This window comes from Schistocerca cancellata, chromosome 1 (assembly GCF_023864275.1).
Source record: "Schistocerca cancellata isolate TAMUIC-IGC-003103 chromosome 1, iqSchCanc2.1, whole genome shotgun sequence".
In the NCBI taxonomy this organism is placed as follows: Eukaryota; Metazoa; Arthropoda; class Insecta; order Orthoptera; family Acrididae; genus Schistocerca; species Schistocerca cancellata.
The window spans coordinates 709,101,853-709,124,791 of NC_064626.1; the positions used below are offsets into that span (position 1 = coordinate 709,101,853).

The 22,939-nt window shown below is 41.0% G+C and overlaps 1 protein-coding gene across 2 annotated transcripts in view; it reads right to left on the reverse strand.

The window, feature by feature from the left end:
- LOC126184759 (flightin) overlaps window positions 1-22,939 on the reverse strand; it is a 68,756-nt gene that overhangs the window by 41,005 nt on the left and 4,812 nt on the right. Inside the window, exon 2 of one of the 2 annotated variants that reach the window (XM_049927309.1) lies at window positions 6,413-6,585. The exons of the other annotated variant lie outside the window; for it this stretch is intronic. Coding sequence (XP_049783266.1) covers window positions 6,413-6,461 — 49 coding nt within the window. The 5' untranslated portion in view covers window positions 6,462-6,585. The remainder of the gene's footprint in view (window positions 1-6,412; window positions 6,586-22,939) is intronic. 2 annotated transcript variants of the gene reach the window in all.

A 22,939-nucleotide genomic window follows, 5' to 3' on the forward strand; every position in this document is an offset into this window, starting at 1 on the left:
CCTCGAGTCGGAAGAAACTTCTGCTGCCACGGTCAAGTGGCTGGGAAATGTGTCCTGACGGGGGCCATAGTCGACTATCGCGGGTTTCAACTGCAGGTAAAACGGATGCAGTGCGGGAAGTTGTGTGTCAGTTCAGTACTGGAATACAACAATCAGTGGGCAGCCATTCCAACCAGAATTGCTCCTTACTATGCGGTGCAGAAGCTACAGCCCATATGTGTTTGACGAAACCGATCTCTCAGTGTTCACAGACGACTTCCAGAAACCCACGGATCCATGTAATCAGGTAGATACAGTATTTCTTGACTTACGAAAAACGTTTGATACAGTATCACATCAACGCTTAGAAAGGAATGTACGATCGTATGGGGTATCAAGCGAAATTTGCGACTGGATACAGGATTTCTTGGTAGGGAGGAGACAGCCTATTATCCTGCACGTGGAGTCATTGAGAGAGGCAGAAGCGTACTCAGGTGTACACCAGGAAGTGTGTTGGGACCCTTGCTATTCATTCTGTACATTAATGACCTTGCAGACAATGTTAATAGTAATCTCAAACTTTCCGTTGACGATGCATTTATCATAATGTAGTACTGTCTGAAAAAAAGCAACACAGATATTCAAAGTGGTGTAAAGATTTTATCAACGAGTCACAACTGGAATCGGTCAACTCATACAAATATCTGGGTGTTACAATTTGAAAGAATGGGTAACAGACTAGTAGCGTAGGGCCAGTATTACGTAAAGCAGGTGGTAGGCTTTGTTTCATTGGTAGGACACTGGCAAAACGTAATCACTCAGCAAAGCCATCCTAGGATATTGAAGAAGAGTGTGGGACTCATACAAAATAAAATTAACCGGGGATAATGAGCATATACAAAGAAAGGAAGAATGGTACAGGTTTGTTGCTGGCGAAATTCTGAAGAGTCTGAAATGATAGAAGGTTAAAACAGTCGTCAACTAAGCCTCCTTACAGTGTTTGAAGAGACGCAGTGCAGTGAGAGATCTAGGAATGTACTATAGTCCTCTATGTACCAGGTGATCAAAAAGTCAGCATAAATTTGAAAACTGAATAAATCACGGAATAATGTAGATAGAGAGGTACAAATTGACACACATGCTTGGAATGACATGGGGTTTTATTAGAACAAACAAAAAAAAAATACAAAAGTTCAAAAAATGTCCGACAGATAGCGCTTCATCTGATAAGAATAGCAATATTTAGCATAACAAAGTAAGACAAGCACAGATGATGTTCTTTACAAGAAATACTCAATATGTTCACCACCATTCCTCAACAACAGCTGTAGGCGAGGAATAATGTTGTGAACAGCACTGTAAAGCATGTCCGGAGTTATGGTGAGGCATTGGCGTCGGATGTTGTCTTTCAGCTTCCCTAAAGATGTCGGTCGATCACGATACACTTGCGACTCCAGGTACCCCCAAAGCCAATAATCACACGGAGTGAGGTCTGGGGACCTGGGAGGCCGAGCATGACGGAAGTGGCGGCTGAGCACACGATCATCACCAAACGACGCGCGCAAGAGATCTTTCACGCGTCTAGCAATATGGGGTGGTTCTAATAAAACCCCATGTCATTCCAAGCATGTGTGTCAATTTTTACCTCTATATCTACATTATTCCGTGGTTTATTAAGTTTTCAAATTTATACTGACTTCTTTCACCTGGTATTTTCCCGTAGAAACCGAGAAGACATAACGGTAATTATATTGCTCACAGAGGTCTTTAAGCATTCATATTGCGCTTCGTGCGTGAATGGATTGGAAACATATCCTAGCACTTATATAGACTCAATAAGTGTGTTATACATCCATTTTTATCTCCGTAAGAAGTTATCGTTTTCTAACTGTCAGAGTTGGCGGTCGTGCGTGTGTGTGTGTGTGTGTGTGTGTGTGTGTGTGTGTGTGTGTGTGATGTGCTTTCTTGTGTGAGTGAAGGTGTGTGTGTTTTCTTTTCTGACGAAGGTTTTGTCCGATTGCTAATGTGGAAGTGACTTTTAGTTGTGCCTGTCTCAGTCTGCCTTTTCATTACATAACTGATGTTCGAACCTGGATTTTCTATTGTTCAGTTATGTATGCGTAGCTTATACATTTGTGGCCTAAAGACAACCTTGGGTGACACCAGTTTGGTTTCGTTTATGCTCACTGATTACAAACCCGGACTAAATCTGAAAGTACTGCCGTCTACCTGCCCATGTCAGAGCTGCAGATGTGCATTACGCTCGTGGCTCTTGTTAGCTGTATTGTTAACAAGCGCCACAGCGTGGCGACCCACAACTAAGCAAGTAGAGTGGGCTAACATTAATGGTAGTTGTCTGCCCCGATGAGAGGCAGCGGTACTGTTCCACAAGTTTTGCGTCATCGAAAATTTGTGTACCAGCAGTGCGCACGTGTGTCTCAGTTCCTTTCCTTGAACGAGGATCACTCAGTGGCTGGATTAGCGCAATGGACGAATTTTGTGTCTATGGCGATCATTGTGTGACGACGCATACAGATCGCAAAGTGTGCCCATACCCTGGGGCAAGGGGGGAAGAGGGCGCTCCCCCCCCCCCCCCCCATCTCTGTTTCTCAGGGAAAGTAAAAAATAAAATATAGTCATGTGCTTTTCTTACAAAAACGGTTTAAAAGTCGGTATTATGCAAGTTTTTATAAGGATGGAGCTGGATCTTTATTATGGCTACGTACCAGTCGCCTTTCGGCTTCCAAATTAAAAATACTTCATAACCCCCACCCCCTCCCTTAGGTTTTCCGCCCCCATCTCCCTCTACAAACTGTCGTGTGGGGTTTCTTGCATATCGTATACTTTCCGTGAGCCTAAATGAATGGATTACCGAGTGCCAAAAATTTGTTACACTTTGCCAAAGTTGGGGTAATTAACTGTATTGCTAAAGATATTAGGAGATATGCAACAACTGAATGTCCTACAGACCAAATAGTTCCAGAATGGTGAACATTCTTACCTTGCAAATGGCCTGCATTAAACATTCAACAATAAATATCTCGAATTATAGGTAGCTAACTGAGCGCAGTTCTAGGGCTTTAAGACATTTTCTAAAATAATGCTGTTTTCAACATAACCGGCTCCCAATTAAACTTTCCAGATGTTGAAGCTAGAAATCGTACTCCTATCGGAGTTTTTTCTCACACTGAACCAAAATCTTACTTTAGTCCAACCCTGGCCAAAGACGAGAAATGTTAGTAATAGAAGTAAAGTGACATTATTTACAGAGCAACAATTTCAGCCTCTTACCGCAGTCTTTTCTGAGAGAGAAGAGGACCGACTCGTTACAGGTGGGAATAGGCGTTTTTCTTTTGTAACTGCTGTGAACTAGCTCCGTGGTTGGCTGGGTTACAGTGCTTCTTTTTCAATGCAGTTGATGTGTGACGTCGGAATGCAAAGACGTAACCGAGGAAACAAGTGTAGTATTAGTAACCATCTTTACAAAAAAATGGTGGTCGCGTTAACTGAAACGGAAAGACACCTAATTGTGTAAGTGTTCAAATATCAACAGGTTGACCATTGCTAACTACGATAGTCCTTTGTAACTACAATATGCTGTTGATAACATTTTTCAGATTACGTGATCTCTTATACGAAGGTTATGTGGTGCGAGCCGGCACACGAATTCCTAGCATGATGAAAAAGTATACTCTGCAGCGATTTTTCAAGTGCATTTCCTGCAGAACGCAGAAAGAGAGAGAGCAGTTGAAACTGGCGTCACACAAAAGATCTATGTGAAGTATTTGACTAATTTTTGAAAAAAAAAGAAAGAAACCGAAGCTTTATACTGGAATGCGGTAGAATTGAAACGCCCGACCGGTTACCCTGATTTCATTTTACTGAAATCACTGCAGGCAAATCCAACTTCGATTCTCCCACTCAACTATTACTCCGATGTAATGACCTCAAAATATAATCTATCTCCATTTGTTTTTTAACAGTATTATTAATAAAGACAGGGATATCTTTTTGGATATCTGCTTTTTCTAATGGGAATCTGTTCATCACGTGCCTTTGTTGAGATACTTCTTGTTGTTTTACTGTTGGGGAATTTTAATTTGATTCTGAAGTGTAGCACTCAACATTTCTATATAATATAAATTGTTGTGTTTTTATGTTTTATTCTTGCACATTGATTTTCAATTGTTGTTGCTGTGGTCTTCAGTCCGAAGACTGGTTTGATACAGCTCTCTATGTTACTCTATCGTGAGCAAGCCTCTTCATCTCCAAACAACTACTGCAATCTACATCCTTCTGAACCTGCTTACTGTAATCATCTCTTGGTCTCCCTCTACTATTTTTACTCCCCAAACTTCCCTCCAGTACTAAATTTTTCATTCTGTTCAGTAACTCCTCATTACTTACGTTATCTACTCATCTCATCTCCGACATTATTCTGTAGCACCAAATTTATAAACTTCAATTGTCTTTTTGTCTAAACTGTTTATCGTTCATGTTTCACTTCCATACATGGCTACACTCCATACAAATACTTTCAGAAAAGACTTCCTGACACTTAAATCTATACTCGATGTTAACAAACTGCTCTTCTTCAGGAATGCTTACGTTTCCATTGCCAGTCTACATTTTACATCCTCTCTACTTTGACCATCATCAGTTATTTTGCTCCCCAAATAGCAAAACTCATCCACTACTTCAGGTGTCTCATTTCCTAACCTAATTCCCTTAGTATCACCTGATTTAATTCGACTACATTCCATTAATCTCGTTTTGCTTTTGTTGATGTTCACCTTATATCCTGGTTTCAAGACAGTGTCCATTCCATTGAACTGTTCTTTTAAGTCCTTTACTGTCTCTGACAGAATTATAATGACGTCAGCAAACCTTAAATTTTTTTCTTTTCTCTGAACTTTAATGCCTGTTCCAAATTTGTCTTTTGTTTATTTCAATGCTTGCTCAATATACAGATTAAATAACATCGGGGATAGGCTACAACCCTGTCTCACTCCCTTCTCATCCACTACTTCCTTTCCGTGCACTTCGACTCTTATAACTGCCGTTCGCTTTCTGTACAAGTTGTAAATAGCCTTTCGCTCTCTGTATTTAACCCCAGACCTTTCGTCTGTAAATGCTATGACGTAGGTTTGCCTTTCCTTAACTTATCTTCTAAGATAACACGTTGGGTCACTATTGCCTCGTGTGTTCCTGCATCTCTCCGAAATTCGATTACAAGTCAAATGATATCTATTATAATGCAAGATACGTAGAAAAACGTCAGATTGAGCTGCTTAATGACTGGTTGCGGCTAATAATGTATCTGCTCCAATTAAAGATGGAAAATGCTTTAACTATATTTTAGAACTACTCAAAATCATGTCATAATTCTAAATTCTTTTCGAGTGTTCGTTACATCACTCGCATGTCTGTAACGAATAGGCGGCAAAGAGATTTTAGGCTACTTATGTATAAGGTACGCATGTATCAGACATGTTAGCTACTTATACAGATGAAAATGGATGTATAACACACTTTATGAGCCCATAGGAATAGTCCCTCTTTTCATGTTTGAGATATCTTACTTCGCGTACCGGAAAAAATGAGCTGTTTTTATTGTACCTCAGAACGATTGTAGGACATAGTTCTAAGAGACCCCATTACCTGTGGATTCTTTACTCAAAACATTTCAAAAACAATTGACGTGACAATGCAATAACCAACCGATTAACAAAATATACAAACAAGACGAAAAGCATTTTATATTTTGTCATTCTTTACTGTGCACCTTCTTCGTTGATTAAAACGCTGTACCATGAAATCTCTGACGCTTCTCCGCCACGAGTCCTGTCTTAAATTTTATAATCCATGTTGGAATATTCTCTCTGCAAGTGTTTTTTTCCCATGGGTTTGAGAATTCAACTATAAAAGCCTTTTGCTCCTACTGTGACTGCATTATTTGAATCAAAATTAAGACAGCTCTGGAGTTTTAAGTTCCAAACGGCTCTTCATTTCTTTATCTACGGCCTAACAAGAGTCATCTTCCTTTCCTATTTTATCTTCTCGAATAATCAGCGATCGCACTTGCTGATGTTATGACTTTCGCAACGTCTACATCACATGAAAAATTTAAATCAAATTATGAATAGGAGAATAATTAGTTAAATGTATGACAATAAATTTGCAATAAAAATAAATTAGTACAAAAAATATTAATTACAGTTACAATATCTATCTTTCTATTACAAAATGAAATAAATCAGTAAAAGGAAACTATTCGCTTGCACACAAAAGTAAGAAGGTTACACACAGAGTCCTGTACACCGTTAAGTGAGTGAAAAAAAGGACATTCGGTAAATTAATTAAGAACACATTGTGTTGACGTTAAGTTTTTATATTAACATGCCACTCATACACTTACGCATTCTCAACTCACCGTTGTAAACATTTGTACTGTAACCGCTGCAAACGCATGCGTATTCCATGGCAAATTTTGTTAATCCAAGGTAGTGCTATAAAATTGTATCTTGCTGTGTCCATTCATGAAGTGCACAGGTTACACATGGGAGTAGGATCCATGCTATGTAAGGTATAATTTTAACTACTCATCTGTAACATGGCAGGTTTAAATAAAATAAAATATTAGACACTGTCATAAAATGAAAACAAGTAAAGAGCACTTTCTACTCTAATTTTTGATAGAAGGTATCAGGTATCGGATTACTATCTACGCTAATAAAAAGTTAATGATTGTAAGGTTAATGCCAGTACTCAGGTATAATACATATACAGGTATGCTTTGCATCCCAATTAGCGATGTGTGGTGGAACGTACATCCTTTGTCTGCTGTGGTGTACCACTGCCATTCCCCCTGTGAGATGTATGTAGGAAGAAGTAAGATTTTGACGGACTCTTCTGGGAAGGCACACTCTCGAAAATTTAGCAGTCAACTTCTCCGCAATATACAGAAACCGTAGTCATTCCTACAAAGGAGTGTTTTGATGTCCACCAGTCATTACACGCGTGCAGGCAATGTGATTTATTATTCTACAACATGTTGACATTAGCGACATAGAACTACAGTTACGTAGCTGTCGAAGACAGTAACGATCTGTGCCTTATTCCACAGTTTCAAACTCTTTGTTGCTCTAAAACAGGCGATAAATCGCTGCTAGAAGGGAAAAAAGTTCTTTCCTTCAATTAATATAGCATCGAAGAGATATTCCTTCGGGTCCAGTGATTTTTTTCTCTTTCATACTATTTTAATATTTATTTTTCCTGCAAATGCGAGATATCTTATTTTCTTGTTATCGTGCGTCAGTTGAAGGGAAGAACGTTTCCCTCCGTACTTGATATTCTAGAACGGTTGCGACTGCATCATTCTGTGTTCAAAGCAAGAGAAATTGCCACAGAAATTACGGTTCTTAACAAAGATGACACGTTTTAGCAACTTTGACATCTACATTTACAGCAATGTAATTTTGGATACCTGATCTACGTTTTAGTGGTATCGTCATTCGTAATATTCATTATGTGTATTATCTAGCACAAAAGAAATTTATTTGTGGCGTACCGCCTGTATGACTGAGTTCCCGAACACGAAGAAATCGTAAAAGCTTGCGCACAACGTACTAGGTTGCTGAAATGCTGATGATCAAGCGTGCAGACATCATATTCACTACGATGAGCATGCCACAGCAGTTGAAATTGTAAAAAATGGGCTTCTCTACTGTGATGTATTTACTGTTTTTATTATTTGCTTGGGAGTGTCAGTGCACGCGCAGTGTGTGCACAGAACGGATAAATTTTTTGAGAGCAGAGTTGAGGATATTCGTGTTTCCCGCCGTTCTGAGCGAGCCCTGTGTTTATGTGCATGTAGCCGGTTGAAATTAACCGCTTATCATGATTTTTCGGCAACATCCTTTCTTGTCACGTTTTGGATTATTCGTAAGCTATTACTCTACTACAAATGTTAGCCTTCAGTACACACAGTGGCGTATGCGACCACAGACATTATGATCACAGATTCTAATAGCGTTTGTTAAAGATGTTGGATGTTGGACATTTTATAACGATGGCTGTCGTGTCTTTTATTCAGATATTCATTATGTTTGATGCAGAATTGTTGATAGAAGCAGCTAGTCTTCGTTATTCACTCTCAAAACACGACGTTTCAACATAGTTGCAACTGCAGTAACAAGCGAAGGTCTTATGTTCACAAGACATAAACTATTTCGTTCAGAGGCGTTCAGACACCATGAGCCGATACCTTACATTAAATATCTTTGGCATTCAAAATTAACACTTATGAGTTTCAATATCTGTGACCTTATATGCTTTCTTGTTAGCTAAGAAATTCAAAGGCTAGCATACAGCGACTGTCTTCATCTCAGATGATGGCCGTGAGGTAAGTAGTCAAAATATCATGACAAAATTTTTTCTGCAGTTAGTTACGTATCTGAAATGTAATCATATAAGACATATAAGAGAATGAGCACTTTGTACTTTCTCCTGTATATGGGAAATCTATTTATTGGTAAAAACAGGAAGAACTGAAGTTCTATCAAATCCTAGTTACGAATCGTGAGATGTAAACTATGTGTGGTTTGTTTGCGCATTCGGGATTCTATAAAGTAACTTTATTCTAGATATACTGACACAGCATATTTAATGAGAGAATTCACAATAATTAGTGACGAAAAGATATCACTAATGTGCTGTGCTGAAGTCTTTGCACGAGAATTTATAAACAAACACCATCGAAATTATCTAGAGTGGAATCAGTTTAATTCGAGCTGGGAATGATTTAAATCTATAAAATCTAAAACCACAGATTAAATGCGAGACCTAAGCGCTTTCAACCAACTGTCACACAGGATTATTTGTTGACGAGTAAAAGATGCGGTATTAATACTTCATCCACGTTGTCATTTAAATATAAACACAGATAATTTTAATGGAAGAGATTATGAGAGGAAATCTTGATTTAAACATTTTGTACGTTGTGTTGATTGTATGATGGTCAATCATTTTTTCATATCCCTTGCACAATCATTGTTGTATTGCATTTATGTTGCCATTCTGGGTAATGTTTTCCGCAGTGTATTGGTACGGAGCAAAGAAAGATTGAAGTACTAAGTTATGATACGACTTATAATACGGACATTCAAAACCATTGCGGCAATCATGTTAATCGATTTAATAATGCAGAATGATTACAATTAGACTTTCGGTATTTGAGGCCGTAGGACAATGAAACTTTGTGGGAACATTTGTAGGAACGTGCAAAAGAGAAATAAATAATAAACCATTGAAAGAAACACATTTTAATTTCCACATGAGAGTGCAACATTTGTTTATGTTCCAGGTTACAAACGTTGCTCAGTGTGACGACCATATGTATCCAATACAGCCTGGAAGTTTGTACGGATTTCATGTCACAGTTGTTCGCAGCACTTTTCGAACGGTGGACTGTGGAATGTTAAGCTGTTGCGACAGCTTGAAGATAGCATACTGCGTCCAGCATTTTCAGCCAACGTTCAGTCAGCGTATTTATTTTATTTGGTAACTCGACGGTTTACTTTCTTCCGTTGGTCAGTTATTCAATTATTGCCTGTTTCTCTTATTAATATTTACGCGACTGTTACGTAAATAATAATATTATTATTGGCTTAAGCGCAAGTACATGACAGAAGTTTCGTCATTTTATATCCATTTCGTATAATCTTATATCTAATCATGTAACGCGAATTTTTGACGTTATTGCCGAAACAGTACTAAAATGCAGAAAATAGGGAAGGAATATCACTGTATGTCGCAAAACACGATAAATCTTCTTTATTATTGTAACTCACTTCATTTTGAAATACTACCTCAAGTGTTTGTCACGCTTCACGACAAAAGGCCGGTTAATTCTCTTACTGATACTATAACTCGCAGAAGAAAAGTAAATGAAAAGCAAAAGAATATGAAGATACACATCACGTTTTATGAATAGCACAGTATCAAGTTTATTGCAGTAATGTTTAGACCAAATTGTAAAACAAATAGCACTTATCTGAAGATGAGAAGACACCTTACTGCAACCCGTAAAAACGCAAGGTGTCAGGTAGAGAATGGGTGCAGATCCTTTACAGTGGGGGCAACTGTCAAATTTATGGCCCTGGATTCTCGATGAAACGGTGACTTCCAAGTAATATGCGAAACAATATGTACCAGAGAGATGTTTATAGTTACATATTCGGAATTGACATTGGTTAATGAAAACTTTTTATCACAATGGCATTTAACTGCTTAAGTAAAAATCTGTACTGATCACGCTTTCCTGTTTTTATAACTTGTGCCACGTGCCGTTGTCTCAGTTCCACAAAATTTTTTAAAGGATTCAAGTACATCCATCGAGTAGCAGAAAACAGCTCGAATAGTATTGTAAATATAGATGTATGGACAAATTTTCCCGATATAGCTTTTATAAATGATGTCACAAAGCTTTAGAGTCAAAATTACGTATACAGTAAGAGAATACTGAACTGAATATTTTAATGTAAGGGCTCAACGTTTGGAAATGATTATTCATGCCATACGAGACATGTGTTTACAAACTGCTTGTATTTCATAACCAAAACCTGTTTGCCATGTTAACGTTGGTGTGCCACTTTGAAAAACGATGCACAGTCCTCTGAGATGTGACTATGATGGAGTTTACCACTGTTTACAGTTTATGACTCGTTGTCACAGATAGAGAGTTATTTGTTACAAGAACCTGCAAATGTGCCTTTAATGTATTTATCAGGAGGATGTAGTACTCGAGAAGCTCATCGAACGCAGAGGAAAATTTCGCAGCCGTCGTGGAACTCGCAAGGAATTCATCGCCGTGGATGGAGACTTACGAGAAACTAGTCGTTCAAGTCATAGAGGGGTTTCCGAAGTTCTCGATAAAGAATAGTTCGCACAATAGAATATGATGAGATGGTCCTAAATCCTATGGCGTTGTAGATAACATAGTTGGAATAGTAATCTCACACCTATAATAAAGAAGGTGTCCAAGCTATGGGTCCAGATCATTTTGATCCCAGTATTCAATTCTGTCAGCAAATTACCCGGTGAAATATTGGGTTGGCAGACTTCGTGCAGAACGAGCGAGGTGGCGCAGTTAGCACACTGGACTCGCGTTTGATAGGACGACGGCTCAAACCCGCGTCCAGCCATCCTGATTTAGTTTTTCCGTGATTTCCCTAAATCGCATCAGGAAAATGTCAGGATGTTTCCTTTGAAAGTGCACAGCTGATTCCTTTCCCTTTTCTTCCCTAATCCGATGGGACCGATGCCTCGCTGTTTGGTCCCTTCTTCTCCAAATCAACTAACCAACCCTTGCGCAATTCGCATCCTTCACAGTGAGACCTCTTTCAACCATGATAGTACACAGTGATTATAATTGAGCTTTCGCTGCTTTAGCCAGTTTAGACGTATGGTTCCCCCACTTTATAAGCATGATGTTCAGACTGCGCTGCACGATTTGCATTGTCGGTAGTGTTAGTGTCAAGACTTGCTGTTAGGCGCAGGTACCGATACGGCGACGTCGGATTGAAAAACAAGAATCAATGCATTACAGCTACAGACAGTCAACATGCGTCTGGACAAGATGAGTAAGGCATTACTCGAAAAGCTGTTCTGTAAAAACAACAGCAATAGCGTTTCGAATTAAATGGTGACTTGAGGATTGCTCCTGCTGGGAGAGGCCGACGACCAGTTGCGCCACAAATTGTTGAAAAAGTTACTATTGCCATGGACGCAATCTGCCATCTTCTACCCGACGGGAGGCCCTCGTCACACGACATCATCATCATCAGCTGAACATTCGACGGTCCACTGTTGGAAAAGTGCAGCGAACGGTTGTGAAACTGTCTCTAGTGCGGTTCCAGGCTGTCGTGGATGCAGATGGTCGTCATACTGAACAACGTTTGTAACATGGAACGTAAACAAGATACACAATCAAAAATGTTACCCCTTATATGGAAATTAAAATTTGTTTCTTTCAGTGTTTGATTCGTTATTTGTCTTCCGAATGCTCTTATAAATCTTTTCACAAAGTTTCATTATCCTACGATCACTCGTTTTTAAAGGGCCCCTCTCAAGTAAAGAAAGCTTAGTTATAACCACACTGTATTCCATCTAACGAAAAAGCCTTGTCGGGAATAATGAAACTTGCCTTAAACCACTGGATGTGATTCTGTATCGGCATGTGGGCTGAAATTCCAAGAGATCAAGTATTTGTTGCTGCCCCGTTTGAAAGGTGCAAGTTACCCGGTAAATGGAAATGCCGTATGGCTAGGGCCTCCCGTCGGGTAGACCGTTCGCCTGGTGCAAGTCTTTCGAGTTGACGCCACTTCGGCGACTTGCGTGTCGATGGGGATGAAACACAACACCCAGTCAGTCCTTGAGCGGAGAAAATCTCCGACCCAGCCGGGAATCGAACAAGGGCCCTTAGGCATGACATTCCGTCGCGTTGACCACTCAGCTACCAGGGGCGGACAGTTCAAATGGTTTAAATGGCTCTGAGTACTATGGGACTTAACTTCTGAGGTCATCAGTCCCCTAGAACTTAGAACTACTTAAACTTAACTAACCTAAGGACATCACACACATCCATGCCCGAGGCAGGATTCGAACCTGCGACCGTAGCGGTCACGTGGTTCCAGACTGTAGCGCCTAGAACCACTCGGCCACTCCGGCTGGCTGTGGACAGTTACCCGGTGTTCAGTCGAGATGCCCTGCTACAGTTGATAGTGATTTTACCGCTGGTTAAATGCGAGAGCTCGTGGTTTCAACACGACGGTGTACCATTATACTAAAAATTAGTGTACATGAGTACCTGAACAGCTGATAAGGAATATCCTATCCCGTAGTAAGTGCGATCGCCGGGGCTGACACCTATAGATTCATTTCCTGTGGGATTTCAAGAAATCGTTGCTACGCAAAACTGCAGTAGAAACTGAAGGTGAGATGGTTAACAGAATCCTACCTGCTTGTCTTACTGCACAGCAGATAACAAGCATATTTGAGAGAGTGAAAGATACGTAGCCTGAGAATGCCCGTCATCATTCTGAAGAGTTCCTATAAAATGTACATTGGTAATGTCAACAAAAATTAAATATTTATTTCTGACCACCACTCCCTTACCTTAAGGTTGACAGTTTAGGACCTACCTGCCTTAAGAATCTGGGGCAGGTTACATAGGACGCCAGATCTCTGCGAGTAACTCTCTCACTCTCTCTTTCTTTTTACACTCACAGTCTCTCTCTCTCGTCTACTTACTCGTTCACTTATTTTTTAATGAAGGAGATCATGTCTTACAGTGGATCATATTTCAAAGTGGGTGGATTAAATTCTACTGGGTTGATATAAAGATAGCTAGAATCAGTACACCGCTAATATGTTCATTGGATTTTATGTTCTCGTTGATAACGTTACGAGAATAAGGTTATCGTAAGGCGAGTGTACTGTATCAAGAGAATATCGCGTTCCTTCGTCGGGTCTTTTTGGCACGGTTCGCAGAGGGTGCCTGTGCTGTCAGTCCTAGACTTCATTTCATTCATTTCACTTTATCGCACTCTTCCTAATGTTCGAGTGTTGTGCATTTCTTGAAGATAAGCAAATATCCAAACAGTATGTCGACTGGAATACTCTCTTTGAAATTCTAAATGTGGCAGGGGTAAAATACACGGAGCGAAAAGCTATTTACAATTTGTACAGAAACCAGATGGCAGTTATAAGAGTCGAGGGGCATGAAATGGAAGCAATGGTTCCTCCCCGATGTTATTCAATATGTATATTGAGGAAGCAGTAAAGAAAACAAAAGAAAAATTCGGAGTAGGTATTAAAATCCTTGGAGAAGAAATAAAAACTTTGAGGTTCGCCGATGACTTTGTAATTCTATCAGAGATAGCAAAGGACTTGGAAGAGCAGTTGAACGGAATGGACAGTGTCGTGAAAAGAGGATATAAGATGAACATCAACAAAAGCAAAACGACGATAATGGAATGTAGTCGAATTAAGTCGGGTTATGCTGAGGGAATTAGAAAATGAGACACTTAAAGTAGTAAAGGAGTTTTGCTATTTGGGGAGCAAAATAACTGATGATGGTCGAAGTAGAGAGGATATAAAATGTAGACTGACAATGGCAAGGAAAGCGTTTTTGAAGAAGAGAAATTTGTTAACATCAAGTAAAGATTTAAGTGTCAGGAAGTCGTTTCTGAAAGTATTTGTATGGCAGTGAAACATGGACGATAAATAGTTTGGACAAGAAGAGAATAGAAGCTTCCGAAATGTGGTGCTACAGAAGAATGCTGAAGATTAGATGCGTAGATCACATAACTAAAGATGAAGTATTGAACAGAATTGGGGAGAAGAGGAGTTTGTGGCACAACTTGACAAAAAGAAGGGACCGGTTAGTTGGACATGTTCTGAGGCATCAAGGGATCACAAATTTAGCATTGGAGGGCAGCGTGGAGGGTAAAAATCGTAGAGGGAAACCAAGAGATGAATACAGTAAGCAGATTCAGAAGGATGTAGTTTGCAGTAAGTACTGGGAGATGAAGAAGCTTGCACAGGATAGGGTAGCATGGAGAGCTGCATCAAACCAGTCTCAGGACTGAAGACCACAACAACAACAAGAAGTTTCTGTTTGGCGTCAAGTGGAGTCTTAGACACTACATTCTTTAGAAAATCTTACGCGAAAGAATGTGAGACGTTAAGTAGGATCATAAAACTGTTACACAGTGGCCATTTTTTTTAAACTTTGTAACCGTAAACGTACATTCGAAGTCTAATGGCTGCCATCGCATACGATTACACCTCCGTTGCCTTCCACATATCAAACAGACGTGTAAAACTCCAGAACAAAGTGCGCAGCATATGCATTGGTTACTTATTCTTTGTCTATGGTGAGTCCTTTTAATTTTATCGTGGAGGTTTTGAACATCTTGCAGGCACGTGAATGTTGTGTTTGAAACAGAGCGTGGTCAGTAGGCCACCATTTACCAAGTGGGCGTGGAAACTGTTAATAACACAGGTCTCAGCTCCAACCGGCCTCCGTGGCCTATCGTTGCGCCGCTGCCTCAAAAAAATGGTTCAAATGGCTCTGAGCACTATGCGACTTAACTTCGGAGGTCATCAGTCGCCTAGAACTTAGAACTAATTAAACCTAACTAACCTAAGGACAGCACACACATCCATGTCTGAGGGAGGATTTGAACCTGCGACCGTAGCGGTCGCTCGGCTCCAGACTGTAGCGCCTAGAACCGCACGGCCACTCCGGCCGGCCCGCTGCCTCATTTCTCGACGGTCGCGCATTCGATTTCCATTCCTGGGACTATAATGTTTTTTTTAAGTATGCCATTATTGTATGAATCCTACAGAAGTGAAGAATAAGAGGATACAAAAAAGAACGTTTGTATGCTAGGTGCGTAATAATGAAAACTGTTCCTAAAACATACGTTCAGGCGTTCATGTAGAATCATAAGATGTTAGCCGCGCGGGGTAGCCGCGGGGTCTGCGCGGGTCCCCTCATCGGAGGATCGACTCCTCCCTCGGACATGGGTGTGTGTGTCGTCCTTAGCGTAAGTTAGATTAAATAGTATGTTAGCTTAGGGACCGATGACCTCAGCGGTTTGGTCCCGTAAGACCTTACCACAAATTTCCAGTTTTTTTTCGTAAGATGTTGCACTACAGATTTTATTTATAGATGACAGGGTTAATATTTCGGTCATTTCATCTTTCATTTTTTCTCATTTGTGAACACACATGCGTTGATAATTAGCAGTCGAAAAATGGCAATGCTTAGAACTGCTAAGAGGAGGAGGAGGAGATTATTGTTCAACGTCCCGTCGGCAACGAGGTCATTAGAGATGGAGCACAAGCTTGGATTAGGGAAAGATGGGGAAGGAAGTCGGCCGTGCCCTTTCACAGGAACCATCCCGGCATTCGACTGAAGTGATTTAGGAAAATCACTGAAAACCTAAATCAAGACGGCCGGACGTGGGTGTGAACCGTCGTCCTCCCGAATGCGAGTCCAGTGTGCTAACCACTGCGCCACTTCGCTCAGTTGGTAAGAAATATTAAGAATTGACAGTAGTTATTCCGGATAAAAGTAATATAGCAAATGTAATATGTCGAACAGTAGAATCTTTCGCCCTATGTTAGCGAGAAATGTTAACAATTTATCTACCGTGGCACAACATTTTGACAAAGATGACAGCTTATAAAGTCTGTATGTCGGTCTGTCTATTTATAAGCAAAAATAACGTTTTATCTATTGGAGGGTTATGATTTGGTCTGTGGACGTGATGGTCTAGCGGGTAGAGTGCCAGACATCGGGTTTGGAGGTCCCAGATTCGATCCCAGGAAGGAACGGTGATTTTTCCTCTTTACAGTTCCTCCAGGATGGCCCCATGTCCATTCAGCCTGCTATCAGTTATGTACCGTTGTTCCTTCTTGTGGGTAAAAGGTGACCAGGGCATAGAGATTTCCAGCTTCCCCCACCTGGTGCCGCACCGAATAAAGGCTACTTGCAGCCAGCCAGCAGATCTTGGGATTGCTTTTAACTTTTTTTTTTGAGTCATCAGTCTTCTAACTGGTTTGATGCCATCCTTCGCTGACATTTTCATCTCAGAGCAGCCTTGCAAAGTAAGTCCTCAATTGCTGGCTGGATATATTCCAATCTCTGTCTTCCTCTACTATTTTTACCTTCTTCGCTTCCTCTGGTGCCATGTATGTCTTAACATATATTCTGTCATTCTGTCCTTTCTTCTTGTCAGTGTTTTTCAAATATTACTTTCCTCGGTGATCCTCCTTATTCCTTACCTTATCAGTCCACCTGATTTTCAACATAATTCTGTAGCAACTCATCCCAGAAGCTTCGATTCACTTCTGTTCCGGCTTCCCCGCAGTCGACGTCTCACTGCCATACAATGTTGTGCTCCAAACGTAGATTCTCAGAAATTCCGTCCTCAAATTAAGATGTATGTTTGATGCTACAAGACTTCTCTTGGCCCGAAATGCCCTTTTCACCATTGCTAGTCTGATTTTTACGTCCTCCTTGCTCCGACCGTCATAGGCTACTTCGTTTTCACCAATCCTGATATTAAGTTTCTAGCTGCCCTCATTTCTGCAACTTCTCATTACTTTCGTCTTCCTTCGATTTACACTCAACCCATATTCTGCATTCATTGGACTGTTCATTCCATTCACCTGATCCTGTAATTCTTTTTCACTTTCACTGAGGATAGCAACGTCATCAGCAGATCTTAACATTCATATCATTTCGCCTTGAATTTTAATCGCAGTCTTGAACCTTTCTTTTATTTCCGTTATTGATTCTTCGTCATATAGACTGAAGAGCAGGGGCAAAAGATTACATCCCCGTCTTACACCCTTTTTAATTCGGGTACTTCTTGCTTGGTCTTCCATTCTTATTTTTCCCTCTTGGTTCTCGTACATGTTGTGTAATAGCCACTTTCCGTGTAGCTTACCCTTATTTTGCCGGCCGGTGTAGCCGAGCGGTTCTAGGCGCTTCAGTCTGGAACCGCGTGACCGCTACGGTCGCAGGTTCGAATCCTGCCTCGGGCATGGATGTGTGTGATGTCCTTAGGTCAGTTAGGTTTAGGTAGTTCTAAGTTCTAAGGGACTGACGACCTCAGATGTTAAGTCCCATAGTGCTCAGAGCCATTTGAACCATTTGATTTACCCTTATTTTTCTCAAAAGTCGAATATTTTGCGCTTTTTTACGTTGTCGAACACTTTTTCCAGGTCGACAAATCCTATGAATATGTCTTGATTCACCTTACAGTACATAAATGATTATCTGGATGTTCGACCTGTTTTGTGACATTGTTTGCCACATTCTGCTAAAGTTATGTCTATATCGACATATACCTTCTGAAAACCACTATAAGATGCATAGTGGAGGGTACTTTGTACCACTGCTAGTCATTCCATTCCCTGTTACACTCGCAAACGGAGTGGGAGAGAATGATTGCCTTTATGCCCCTGTTTTACTTTGCCCTTACCGTCCCTACACGAGATGTACATTGGAAGCAGAAAAATCTCTGAAGGGGAGTAGCTTTTAAGGCCCAGTCGGCATGGTTGTCACTAGAGACGCAGTAATAACAGGCAAGTGCGAGGAGAGAAATTGGCTGAGATCTTGTTTAATTGACAGATCGCCATCCGCCTCAGCTGATTTGAGGAAACACAGACTGGGTGATAATGTCAAAAATAATCTTCATTCACTGATGTCGAATGTCATCATATTTTGGAATAACTGGTCATCGAGGAAAATAGTGTTTGTTGCGCATAAGCGTGTAATAAGGATAACATGTGTGTCCACTCTAGAACCTCTTGTAGGCTGCTCTGTAAACAATTGCTAATATTGAAAACAGTCTCATAGTATGTTTACTCCCTATGAAGTTTGTTCTTAATAATCAATCACAGTTTGAAAATATCAGTGACAGTCAAAAAAATAATGCTAGATGGGGAAACGTTTTACACTATCCACCGTGTGGTATTGTGCGGCATCTAACCTATGAATTGAAAAGCAAGTGACACATTAATAAGAATCATCAGTCCAATGGTCACAGGGAAGTGTGCCATATGCAGGCATTCATCGATCACTACACATTCAGTATATATGAATAAAAGTGGAAGGAATTTTACCTGGTGAAGAGCGCTGAGTTAACGGGTCATAATAGAGATATGCCATGACTTCAGTACTACAGTGCTTACTTAGGTATGCTTTCTTTGCCAATGGTTACGCCGACGGCTTCCTCCGACTTCTGAACTGACTTACGCAGCCAGTTACAGGGAAGCCTACAGTATAACGTGGACTGCGAACCATGGTGCAACTCCGCATGGTTCTTATCAGAAAATCATTGCTAGAGGTGGAAAAAGCGATAAGAGACAGAAAAATCCCGGGGCCCTCAGTGGACTGAGCACCGAACCTCTGGATTGCTTGACTGACATTTGCTCACTGAACCAGAAGGGCACCATAAAAGTCTACATTTGTTGAGGATGTCATATTAAGAGAACGGAGGTACGAACATGAAATATTTTTGATATATACAGATTGGCAGTGAGTGTTCTGGAGACAGTCTCAGTAATCACATCTTCTTTTCACTCATATCAATTAAACGTATCCACTCGCCAAGGACAGTCATTGCCACTGCCTTAATCACGACACACAATATGCTTTTCGTACGGCGGTCGCGTTGTTGATAACAGTACCGGTAATGCTAGTTACTGAGAACAAGGCAACTCATACTTTTGTTATTTCCGATCAGTTGCGTTTCGGTCATTCGGTCACGTGGGTACTGTTCAAATGCAACAGAGTAGCAAGTAAGCGACGCAGTGTTATAGTGGAATCGTCTACAGGACGAGTGGGGCTCAAATTCCCGTCTGTCCATCGCGATTTAGTGTCAAGTTGGTTTCTTGATCAAGGCCATGAACAATCCCTTCTCTTACCACGTTCAGTCCGATCTACTGCTTTACTACCCTGCTTCTGATGACACAAACGTCGACGTGACGTTAATTTACATTTGTTCCTCGCTATCAGAATTTCATAGCGTTTTATAAGTCTAGGTATTTTACATGTTTATTATAAGAGGACAGATGTAAGAAAGGGGAATAGGTGTAAGACGGACATCCTGCTGAGTTCCTCTTATCGTAATGAGGATGGGAAGTTGGCGTCGTAGGGAGAGGAAGAGGGGGAGGGGTGGAAGAGGAGAACTTACCTGCTGATCATACGCATTACAGAAGGAAACAGTATTCCCGGGAGCGTCCTATAATAGCTAGGGTCAATAGCGTTCCGAATCTTTTTATATCGACATCAATCTCCTTAAGTTTTTATTCGGGACATACGCATACTCCTCTCAAATAAGACTGCGGATCTGACTGATGCTGCGGTAAAAGCGCTAAAATCTCATATAAGACTGGAGTCCAGTTAGACAAAATACATAGTGACAATCAGCGTTATCAATGTTCTGCCAAAATGTTATGGTCCGAGTTCTAATTGATATGCTATTTCATATTTGAGGCCTTATTTCTGAGATAACAAATGCGACAAAAATAAGGCAAAGTCGAATATATATCCTTCATTCGGCAGAACAAAAATAAAGTACATGCCCTAGCGCTTGTCGTGCCTTGCAATGCTGAAGTGTCTTCGTTGCATTTCGGGCACAGTAGGCGTCACTGACATTTGCAAGCGACCTGTGAGGTATGCCTGTTGCTATTATCGACACGAATCGCTAGAGTGACAGGCTTCGGCGCCACTCTTCTTTGCCCTAAGGAATTTGCATCTTCCACTGTGTTCAGTGCTTCTCCCGCCATCACGAAATGTTTTGTTCCTAATTGATTTTCAGCCAATACTTAACATTAAACTAAACAATAATTTAAATGATTAAAATTTCTATGGAAATGTAAGCCAGCATACGCTTTGGCCGTTTAACTCTACGGACAGTGGAAATACGAATGATAGATCCGTTGATGGAGAAGACGGGAAGAATTAAGTTCTCAAGAATGAAGAAAGTCATATTTTGTACTGAAATGACTGTGGAATTAGCAATACAAGCGTAGTTATTTTCTGGAGAAATCTATTGTATCGAAAATCACTAAAGGCAGAAGAAACATGCTTATTACTTTGATTTCAGATAATACCCGTTGACAAAGAACTCTGTTTCTAATAACAGGTATGGGTTTAGTAAAAACAGACACCATGAAACACAATTTTGCAACATAGAGTGGACCGGATTAGAAATTACAATGGCTGAGGAAAGATCAGCAGGATGTTTGGCGGAAGTTCAGACAAATGTGTGACTCACATGATGAACCAATTAAATAGGTGGATTTTACTTAAAATCATAAGTATGGTCCCTTTTCTAGAGACACTCCTTCTTTCAGTACCCTGTGATTACTTCTAATTCAAAAGTTGTTACTCATTTCAAACGGTGTTCGCGGAACGTGCTGAAACGCCAAGATATGGTACCTTTGCTTTCTTCTTTGTACCTCTGTCGGAGGAATGGCTGTGATGATTATTCCCGAGTAGTGTCTTGGGCTTGTCATGCTATCGGTGATTAGGACGAAAGGAAGGAAGAACGAGGATGACTGGTGCCACCACGTAGCTTAAATCTCACGAATGTGAATGAGCTTGACACTCTGATCAAACGAACAGATTTACATCAGAAGTCACGAGTCCCCACTTCGTGAGACCTCTTGGAGACGACTGGGATTCTGTCTGGGACAGTGGTGAACAGGAACTGTCGTCTCTCATTCCCTTACCGAACAAAGCGTGGTGATTCAAATCTCTTTCAACACTAGTAGTCTTACTAGATACCTCTTGGTTGATTACTGTTGCACTAGGGTACGTTACGTATCTCAACAACTAAGATATGTTTTTCCACTAGTGATAAACTACTTTACTGCTATTAGCTTGCCAAAAATGTACAACACTGAATTCATGCTTCATTATTTGCGACATTTAAGGAAATGATATAACAAATTTCTCTCTACATTTTGTTCGAAAATTGATGCGAAGAAACTCCACACGGTACATCGTTCTAGGTATGACCCATTGTCATGTTCTTTGGTCTTTTAGAGTGAAAACGTGGAGGAAGACATAGCGTAACTCGATATTGATTGTCTTCAGAATTTGCCTTATGTTGATCCACTGACACTTCTGCCTACAGCGGAAGATTGTAGCATTCATACGCCCCTTAGACATACCTTTTGCTAGTACTGCTAGGGAAAGAGAACTTTAGCGATATAAGAAAGACCCGCTCATTAAGTCAGTGTCTACCAAATTGTGGTCCAAAAACTTCCTGGCATATTAAAACTATGTGCCGGACCGAGACTCGAACTCGGGACCTTCGCCTTTCGTGGGCAAGTGCTAGTTCTGCAAGGTACGCAGGAGAGCTTCTGTAAAGTTTTGAAGGTAGGAGACGAGGTACTGGCAGAAGTAAAGCTGTGAGGACGGGGCGTGAATCGTGCTTGGGTAGCTCAGATGGTAGAGCACTTGCCCGCGAAGGGCAAAGGTCCCTAGTTCGAGTCTCGGTCCAGCACAGTTTTAACCTGCCAGGAAGTTTCATATGAGACCACACTCCACTGCAGAGTGAAAATCTCACTCTGAGATTGTGGTCCAGCTTGACTGTTTCTGTGGTCAACAATTTCACGTTCTAGTGGCTGACGCGTAGGTTCCGCGTTCTGTTACAGTGTCCACCATGTTGCGGTAAGGTGTGAAACGAAATCCAGTAAGATGCAAGAGGCCAAATGAGAAACAGTCAAACAAATCAGCAGTGAATCTGAAACGCAAGCAGTCGAAGTAGTGAGAAATAAAAAGGTATACATCACACGAGGATGGAAACCGCGTGACGTTTATCTATGCAACCGTTATCGCTTGCGCTTGAGGTGGTGGTCGAGTCGAACGGCTTCTGCCAATGTGCCGAGTTAAATTATAAACTTTAAGCAGGTCTGATGGTGTGGGGGCATGTCACAGGATATGAATCAGTCCATCGAATGGGAACATCTGTCTCTGTAGCCCCACCTGTGCTGTTCGAGAGGAGTACGCTGTTTGCATGCGCAACGTTTCATCTTTCAATTTCTCTTGCAACGTTAACAACATAACGAAAACCTTACACTCTACATGCAATCATCACAACTACCAATACATACATCATGAAGGGTGACGTAGAGGTAAGGCACTGGACCTGCATTCTGGAGGACAGGGGCTCAGATCCTCATTCGGCCATCCAGATTTAGCCGGCCGAAGTGGCCGTGCGGTTCTAGGCGCTACAGTCTGGAACCGCGTGACCGCTACGGTCGCAGGTTCGAATCCTGCCTCGGGCATGGATGTGTGTGATGTCCTTAGGTTAGTTAGGTTTAAGTAGTTCTAAGTTCTAGGGGACTGATGACCATAGCAGTT